Here is a 9,886-nt window from a genome sequence, read left to right on the forward strand (position 1 = left end):
CATCTCCTATTTTTTTTTATTAATCAATGTAAACGAAACAGGGCTTTTAATCGGAATAAAGACGCGCCAAATCGAAGAATCTAATTCACACTTTTCTCAATTTAAAATTCAGAACGGCATACCTAGTAGCTATTTCAACGCATCATGCTCATTTGTATTAACTCGACAACATTCGTGATGAACTAAAACAAATAGAATAAAGAAAAATCCTAGTAGACTAAATGGTCAGTGAAGGAAGAAGACTGCTAGAATAAAACTACATCTACTTTATATGCAGAATATACAACATATTAAACTAAAAAAAATTGGAAGAAATATTACCTTTTCCGGAGCAGCGAGCGGGACGATAACGAGCTTTGAGAGCGGCGATTCTTTTACCATGCAATTTGAATACGAACATCAAACCAAGAATCCCCAGGTAGAATCTAAGCGGCAAACTTCTTGACATTTAATATTAGAGAATCGTTCTAAAATTCTTGAGTGTAAAATGAGTATTGTCAAAGAAATAAGCTCTAAAACATATCCCTTCATCACTAAGAGTAGTGGGCTATTTATAGGGAAAATTGGGGTGATTGGGGGGGGGGGGGGCGGAAATCCGTTGGAAAAAATTCACACAAAATTTGAATTTCTTTCTTCGTTTCCAAGGGAACAGTGAAAGGCATTTGGAAAATCTTGAAAATGGGGGAAAGGGAACAACGATTTGATCGATTAGGTTGCTAGGGTTATGGGTTTGCAGGGTAGTTGGATGAGGGTATTGGTTTCTCACGATTTTCTGCTGCTGTCCGTGATTTTCGCTGTGATGAAGAAAAAATGGGGTCGCTGTTCGCAGCCTTCTGCTTGCTGTTCTCGTGTGGTGAGGAAGAAGAAGCAGAGTGGGGTCGGTCGGGTTTGGCTGGGAATTATTTGGTGTTTGCTGGAATGGGTTTTTCTTTTGTTTTGAAATTGGCTGCTGGTGTAAATAAGAATTGGGACCGGGAACTGGTTGCTAGAAATTTGAGGCAATTATGGGATACTGAAAATTTAGAAGTAGGGCCCAATTTGGTTTCATGCAAAGGGTTGAAATAAATTGATTAGGAGTAATAGCCCAAACAAATTTCAATGGTAACCAAATCGAATTCAATCGATGAATTTGGTCAAAACTTAAACAAGACGAATTAATACAAATTAATTAATGAACTTCTTACTCTTAAAAAAATAAAATAATTAACTTAATTATAAACTAACCGATTTGATTAACTCAAAATTATAACTATAATTTACACTAAACTAAATTATAAAATATTTGACTAAAATGCAAAATATTTTTGAGACGATTTTCGAATATTCATAAAGTGTACATAATTATATAAAAACATATTTATTATTAAAAATTAAAAAGAAAACAAAATTACTTCAAATACTTGAAAAACTATTTTGAACTTTATAAAACTAATTATTTCAAATCGTTTGGAATTTAAGAAGCTTGATGATTAATTTATATTGTGGAGGTCCAAAATTGGGTGTCAACTACAGCACGGTCCCATGTAAGTACATTGTATGCCTGCGTTGGAGACGTCCGATTCCGCACTAATAGCTAGAAGAACTTGGCCACAAAATTTAGTGTGGCCTTCTTGATCCTTAAGGTCGGGGTGCTGACCCACTCAGCTCGCTCTCCGTCTGTAGCAATGTAACTCTCCCGCCAGTGAAGTACAGTCTCCCTTTCCTCTGCACTCTGCTGGAACTCCTCGCTATGCACGATGTCCCATTTGTAGTCAAACTCGGCCGTGTTGAGTGCCCAAGTGCAGGCTGGACCATAGAAGAATTGGCGGATGGCGGTCTCAAATTTATCCACAGAAAACTCGCACTAGTGTAGCCGTGAGTGGTGCCTGGGCTCTGGGCTTGGCATTTTAATGAATAGAGCCTCAGAGAGTGGCTGCGTAGGAAGCATATAACTCTCTCATGATCTCCTCGCTATATGTCCCTGGTTCCCGGGGCATCCACTCACACTTATGCTGTTAGAAGAGCCGGTGGATGTCGGGCATGGTATGCAGGCTGCCTGTGAGTACCCGATGCTCCTCGATAATCGTCCGGGCCATCATATTCTTCTCAGTCATCATACTAGCATCCTTGTATATCTGCCACTGACCATCTACACACCACCTATTTGGCTCTTCCACAATTGGGGCAGGGTTGGTGTTCGGTGGCACTGGAATATCCCTTACACTAGTAGCCTAATCAGATGAGACAGCCCTACCATGTGAACTTGAGCCGATTGCGGAGCCAGAAGCAGACCCAGAAGCAGAGGCGGACTCAGAGCTAGAAGCAGACCCAGCCGGTGATCTGATTAGTGTATCCCCCTCATCAGACTGGGAGGCAGTGACTACATCGGGAACCAGCTGCTTGGATTGATTCTGGGTAGTCCGGGGTGTTATGGGGGATGTCCTTCCAGTGGGGGGGACATATGCGGGGTCATTCTCCACATCAGTATCTTCGTCAATTAGCCGACGGGTTGGTGCTGTTGATTTGGATCTACCCTTTACGATGACGATCAGAGTTTTCTTCGGAGCCATGGTACCTGTGGAGGCATAATTAGCACCAAAATAAACTAATAACATACTCAAAATTTTTTTAGAACTAAGACTGAACCAAAATAAATATGGAAAAAATATCTGGGCAACAACTGAACTGCTGACCCACGGTGGGTTCCTACTGTTCGTGGATGGATCCATGGTCCGTAGGTCCCCTCCGTAGATTAGAGTACCCAAAAGAGGGGTTTCTGATGTGAACCACGGATGTGCAGAACAGTCCGTAGATCAAACTACAGACCGTAGTCCACTTCCATGGTTCCACACTTAGCATTTATTGGTTGTGTGCAGACCCATAGACCTGATCTACGGTCCGTAGATTGACCTACAGTCCGTAGATGAGGTCTCGTGGGTCAAGTATGTGCCAGGTATCAGACATGCCTCCTGTTTAAACCATTTTTCGACAATTTGAACATTCAACCTAAGTCTAATCATGCATTTCAACACAATTTATGGTAGTTCGTCATCCCTAGGGTTTAGATTACTTAGTGTTTACCTTTTATTGCATAAAAACTAGGAACCCTAAGTCGAAACTTTCATTTAGACCAACTTTTCACTGAGTTATTCAATTACTAAGACTACACAATCACATTCTGTCGTCCCATCGGTGTTTCTAATAGTAGTTCAACAAGAAATTTCATATAAAAACAACTCAAGGTCAAGACCACTTCGTGACTTCATGTATGGAACAATGAATACAGAAATTCAAAGTTAAAGTGAAGTCAGTTACCTTACAAGTAAATGGGTGATTGTGTTACGACAATGAATTCCTTAAACCTTTCGCTAGCCTTTCGATGCCGAACCCGTACAATGGAATCGTTTGGAAATGGAGGTGATGATTTGGGAAGGGAGATAAGGGAGATGGAAATATGGGGAAGTGAATGGGGAGTGATTTGTGGGATTAATGGAGGGATTTTAGGAGATGAAGGGGTTAACTGGGAGGGAGTTTTGAATGTGGGGGATGAACGTGAAATGAAGGGGTTTTAAATTAAAAGTTGTCCGGGTTGGGTCGGGCAAACCCTAGGTTTGGACCCACGAAACCTCATCGATGGGCCGTGGGTCGACCTACGGACTGTAGGTCACTCAACGCTTAGAAAAAATCAGAGGACTTACGTGGGGTCTATGGACACCATTCACGGTTCGTGGATTGACCTACAGACCATCGATGAGATTCGTAGACCTCTGCAACAGACATTTTCTGCAGATTTTGCTTTTTGTGTAGCAACGTTAGGCCTTTCTTTTTACATTTTTTGGACACTTTTTCGATAGGGACCCTATGCTATATCTAGCCAACACTAAAACAAAAATAAAGCACCTGTCTAAAGGAATACAGAAATGCAAATAAACAAAGAAAACTACTAAACTGAAAAGAAAAACCTATAGTTGGCTAAATTGTACATCTTGGTTTCCTCATAAGCAGCGCTTGATTTAATGCCGCAGCACGACGCAAGCCTCTTGATTACTCAGACTTCATCAAGATAGTAGGCCTCAACCACCTCTTGCACATTCTCATCTTTTCCCAGATAGACCTTGATCCTTTGCCCGTTCACCTTGAACCTTGTCCCCTCATTGTTTTCGAGCTCGACCGCTCCATGTGGGAACACTTGCGTGACTATGAATGGCCCGGTCCACTTGGACTTTAGCTTGCCAGGAAACAAACGCAACTTAAAGTTGAATAGAAGCACCAGATCACCCACAACAAATTCTCGCTTTTCAATCCTTTGATCATGATACTTCTTCATCTTCTCCTTGTACAAGGCTGAACTTTCATAAGCTTTTAAGAGAAACTCATCAAGCGCATTCATGTCACTTACTCTATGATTCGATGCAGGGTCCCAATCCAAATTTAGCTTCTTTAGCGCCCGCATAGCCTTATGCTCTAGCTCTACCGGCAAATGGCAAGACTTCTCATATACGAGTTGGTAGGGGGACATACCTATGGGAGTCTTGATTGCGGTACGATAGGCCCATAGAGCATCATCAAGCTTCCTTGACTAATCGGTTCTATTCACATTCACAGTCTTAGCCAGAATCTGCTTGATATCTCTGTTGGACACTTCAACTTTCCCACTAGACTGCGGATGGTAAGGAGTGGCTACATTGTGGCGGATGCCATATTTCTCAAGTATCGCCTTGAACAACTTATTACAGAAGTGGGAACATCCATTGCTGATAATCGCCCTAGGTGTACCAAATCTGGAGAAAATATTCTTTTTCAGGAATGCGGTGACACTTTTACGTTCATTTTTATAAAACGCAATTGCTTCCACCCACTTCGACACATAATCAACCGTAACAGGAATATACTTCATCCCATGTGAGCTCACAAATGGACCCATAAAATCAATGCCACTTACATCGAATAACTCTATCACCAATATCGGATTCATAGGAAGCTCTTGCCTCTTTGAAATTCTTCCTTCTCTTTGGCAACGGTCACAAGACTTGGCGAAATCATGAGCATCTTGGTGGATGGTAGGCCAGTAATACCCACACTGCAAAATTTTATGTGCAGTCTGAATACCACTATGATGCCACCAACAGGCGATGAGTGACACGCCTCTAGTATACTCAACATCTCAACCTCCGGCACACATTGACGAATAATCCCATCAGCACAACTACGGTACAAATAAGGCTCATCCCAAAAGAACTTCTTCAAATCATGCACAAACTTTTTCCTTTGGTGAAACGACAAATCCTATGACACCAGATCACTTGCCAAGTAGTTAGCAAAGTCTGCGAACCAAGGGATCAAATCATGGGAAGCAGCCAATACATGTTCATCTTGAAAAACATCATTAATTTCAGCCCTATCACCTAGCTTAAGCATAGCTTCTTCCTCCAATCTGGACAAGTGATCGGCAACCTTATTTTCTTTCCCCTTTTTATCTTTCACCACAAAGTCGAACTCTTGCAGCAACAACACCCATCTAATCAACCTCGGTTTTGCATCCTTTTTAGCCATCAAATACCTCAATGCATAATGGTCAGTATGCACTATGACCTTAATACCAAGCAAGTAGGATCGAAATTTCTCGAATGCGAAAACCACCTCAAGAAGCTGTTGTTCAGTCATTGTATAGTTCTTTTTAGCCACATTTAGAGATTTACTGGCATAGTAAATAGGATGAAGAATCTTCTCTCGCCTTTGTCTCAATACCACACCAAGCACCACTGCACTCGCATCACACATTACCTCAAATGGTTGCCCCTAATTCGGTGAAATAATGATAGGTGTAGAAACTAGTTTTTCCATCAATTCCCCAAATGCTCTCAGACAAGCATCATACTCAAACCTACACTCTTTTTCGAGCAATTTGCACAATGGATGTGCAATTTTGTAGAAATCCTTGAAGAACCTTCTATAGAAACCTACATGCCCAAGAAAACTTCTAACGCCTTTAACATAGATAGGTGGTGGAGGCTTTTCTATTACCTCGACTTTCGCTCTATCAACCTCAATACCCTTCTCAGAAATCCAATGACCCAGAACTATCCCTCTTTCACCATGAAGTGGCACTTTTCCCAATTGAGCACATGATTGCACTCTTCACACCGTTTTAGTACTTCAGCCAAATTGTCTAAACAACGATCAAAAGAGGCACCTACTGCAAAGAAATCATCCATAAATACCTCAATAGTGTCCTCCACCATATTAGAAAATATCGACATCATACAACGTTGAAAGATCGCTAAAGCATTACACAACCCAAATGGCATTCGTTTAAATGAGAAAGTCCCATAAGGGCAATTGAAAATGGTCTTCTCTTGGTCTTCCAGAGTTATAAAAATCTTAATGTAGCCCGAATAATCATCAAGAAAATAATAACAACCCTTTCCCGCAAGTCGGTCCAATATCTGATCCATGAACGACATAGGGAAATGGTCTTTTTCTGTCCAGGCATTTAATTTTCGGTAGTCCATGCAGACTCTCGATCTAGTTACGGGCCGCATCGGAACAAGCTTATTTTTCACATTTGGAACCACAATCATCCCACCTTTCTTGGGCACACACTGAACAGGACAAACCCAACTACTATCTGCAATGGGATAAATAACCCCAACATCCAACCACTTGATGATTTCCTTTTTCACTATCTCTTGCATAGGCGTATTTAGTCTTCTTTGATGCTCAATACTAGGCTTGTGATCCGACATTAGTTGGATTTTATGAGAACAAATGCCAGGAGGGATCCCAATAATGTCTGCAATAGTCCACCCAATAGCCCGCTTGAACCTCTTCAACACGAAAACCAATGCCTCAACTTGTGTCACATTCGAATATGCCGCAATGATAACTAGTAGAGTACCGTCTCTACCCAAGAATACATACCTCAAATGTGATGGTAGAGCCTTAAGCTCCAATTTTGGAGCCTCTTTAACTGACGGTCTTGCGGGAGGAGAGTCGCGATTCTTCATGTCTAACTCCAACCTCTTTGGTTTTGAACATAATTCGAACCTATCAAGTGCAGCGACCAATTCATCATAGTCTTCAATACCATCACCCTCAAAATTCATCATTACCACTGCTAGTGCATCATCACCCAATCTCTTCAATAGGCACCTCAGAACCACTCTATACAATATGATTCACCACTGATACCGACTTGAGCTCACTTCTCTGCTTCATGGATCTACAAATGTTGAAAGTTACCTCTTCAATATTCAATCGAAAGTTCATCTACCCTTTCTTTTTATCGACCAAGGCGCGCCCAGTGGCAAGGAATGGTCTCCCAAGGAAGATGGGAACCTCAAAATCAACCTCACAATCAAGTATCACAAAATCCTCCGAAAAGATAAAAGACTCCACTTTCACTAGTACATCTTGGAGCACACCAATGGGCCTCTTCACAACTCTATTGTCCATGAGCAATCACATCACAATCGGTTTAGGATCTCCCAAACCAAACTTCCTGTAAATGGACACTGGCATCCGATTAATATTAGCACCCAAATCACACAACCCCTTAGAAAAATGCAATAACCTAATGGTACATAGAATAGTGAAGGCACCAGGATCATCTTTTTTCTGCACAAGGGACCTTGTAGCACTAGCACTACAATGTTGCAACCTATCATCATCTTCAAAATCACTTCCCGCTTCTTAGTCACCAAATCTTTCATAAACTTCACATACCGAGGCATTTGATCCAAGGCTTCTATCAACGTAACATTGATGGAAAGTTGTTTCAACATACTAATAAACCTAAGGTATTTCCCTTCTTCCATCTTCTTCACTAACCTCTGTGGGAATGGAGGTGGAGGTCTAGGCAAGGGAACAACTTTCTGGGTTATATCTACTTCCTTCTCTGTAGCATTCTCAGACTCTCCAGTAGCCTCGATCTCATCATCATCTTTACTAACCTCAACTTCAACCTCAGATGGCATGGGTGGATCAATGATCTGCTTACCCTTCTCGAGTAGTGACTGCCATACAATGCCCATCATTCTTTGGATTTTGGATAGTGTTGCTAGGAAGTGTGCCACGCTGATGTGGATTAACTGTAGTGGACAACTGATTCATCTACTTCTCAAGTTGCTTGATCGACATTGTATGGGCATCAACTTTTTGACCGATTCCAGACAAGTCTTTCACATCTCCTTCACATTTTCATTAGTCAAATCAAACCTCTTCGTCATCTTCTGCATCATATCCACAATTTGTGACATACTACCCCCAGCTTCCCTATTACCAGATTCCCAATTTTAAGGAGGAACATAAGGTCCAGCCCTATTGTTTATGTTGCCATAGTTGTTCCAGTTGTAGTTATTGTCACGGTTGTAATTCCCATCCCGGACATATTAACCTTCTCGGTTGTAGTTGCCATAGTTCTGACCTTGGTTTCATTGACCTTGGCGTCAATTATCTGAATCGAAATCTTGGGAATTGGCTTGAAAATCCCCCGTCTGATTATTCACTGCATAAGTATCCACTTCATAGTAGCACTCCTCAATCGGTGGTGGATTTCTAGTCAAATAATTCACAACATTTACCTTTTCGGCACCTCCACTCATATGCTTCAACACCAACCGCAATTCGGTTCTCATCTGAGCCATCTCCTCACGAATGTCATCAGTAGATTGGTTAGGTGTGGATTGGACTACAAACGTGCTCCTCCCAGTGTTTGACTTTCTAGTGCTCCAAGCTTTGTTATTTTGGGATATTTTCTCTAATTTCTCAGCAATCTGCTCAAAGGTGCACTCACCATAGGAACCCCAACGATAGTATCAAGCACAACCTTGCTATTGTCATCCTGGCCTCTGTAGAAGTATTCCTTCAGTGACTCATCATCAATACGATGATTCAGAACACCTCTTATGAATGCAGTGAACCTATCCCACGAACTACTCACAGACTCATCAGGTAGTGCCACGAAGTTGTTGAGTTTATCTTTGTGGTTCAACTTCTTTGACACTGGGAAGTACTTTGCCAAGAACGCCTTCTGTAATTGATCCCATGTGCGAATCGAGTTATATGAGAGCTTAGTAAACCACACAGCAGCATCACCGATCAATGATAGAGGGAATACTCTCAACCCAATGACATCGATGTCCAATTCTGGTCGACCCACACAACTCTTGCAAACACTTCTCAACTTAGCCATGTGTCCATGTGGATCTTCTGATGCCAAACCAGAGAACAAACCCCTCCTTGTAAGCATCTGCATCAGACTGCTAGTCACCACGAATGTATGTCCCAGAGATATATGAGGTAGAAAAATAGGTCCTTCAGATTTAGCGATATTGAAGTTGACCCTATAGTTATCACGCAACCTTGGTTCTGGTGGTGGATTCTGCACCCTCGATGCATCTCCAAGCAGATTTTCATCCTGAACCTAAACATTCTCATTAACAAACCTAGGAGGCTGAAACTCAACTCCATCACCTAGATTTCCTCTGATAGGATTGGCTGGGACCCCTTGATTATTCATCCTTCGCAAAGTTCTGTTCAATTTTGGATCTTAAGGAGTTAGTGGTTCACTTTGACTCCGTGTACTTGGCATACACTAGAGTAGGAACCTGAGAGAAACAAAAACAAAAATTAGGAAATAATTGACTAAAGTTTAATAATGTAGTTAAACTTAATCTAAAATCCTTATTCCCTGGCAGCAGCGCCAAAATTTGATACGCTCAAATTACACCTCCCTAAAGAAGTATAAGCGATCGTTATCAAGTAAATAACCCAAATTATAGGTTGGGATCGATCTCATGAGGAATATGGATTAGAATTAACTTTAACTTACAATTATATTCGTTTAGTCAACGTATTTCCAAGATAAGAAAGTAAAGGGGGGGGGGGTTGTGTAACAAATAACTAA

General features: G+C 41.5%; 1 protein-coding gene across 1 annotated transcript; it reads right to left on the minus strand.

Annotated features, from left to right (window-relative positions):
- Positions 1-7,440: 7,440 nt before the first annotated feature.
- LOC125858918 (uncharacterized) lies at positions 7,441-8,012 on the minus strand. The gene is made up of 2 exons (XM_049538688.1): positions 7,705-8,012; positions 7,441-7,624 (listed from the first exon to the last, which is right to left on the minus strand). Exons 1-2 carry the CDS (start codon positions 8,010-8,012, stop codon positions 7,441-7,443), a joined length of 492 nt encoding a protein of 163 aa, XP_049394645.1.
- Positions 8,013-9,886: the final 1,874 nt, after the last annotated feature.

Source organism: Solanum stenotomum, chromosome 3, assembly GCF_019186545.1.
Source record: "Solanum stenotomum isolate F172 chromosome 3, ASM1918654v1, whole genome shotgun sequence".
In the NCBI taxonomy this organism is placed as follows: domain Eukaryota; kingdom Viridiplantae; phylum Streptophyta; class Magnoliopsida; order Solanales; family Solanaceae; genus Solanum; species Solanum stenotomum.

Bases quoted from the DNA above. Each gene is read 5' to 3' on its own strand.
- LOC125858918 (XM_049538688.1), bottom strand. From the start codon at position 8,012: ATGGGCATTGTATGGCAGTCACTACTCGAGAAGGGTAAGCAGATCATT. The intron at 7,625-7,704 runs GTATGTGAAGTT...GCAACATTGTAG, and splicing joins GCCTTGGATCAAATGCCTCG to TGCTAGTGCTACAAGGTCCC.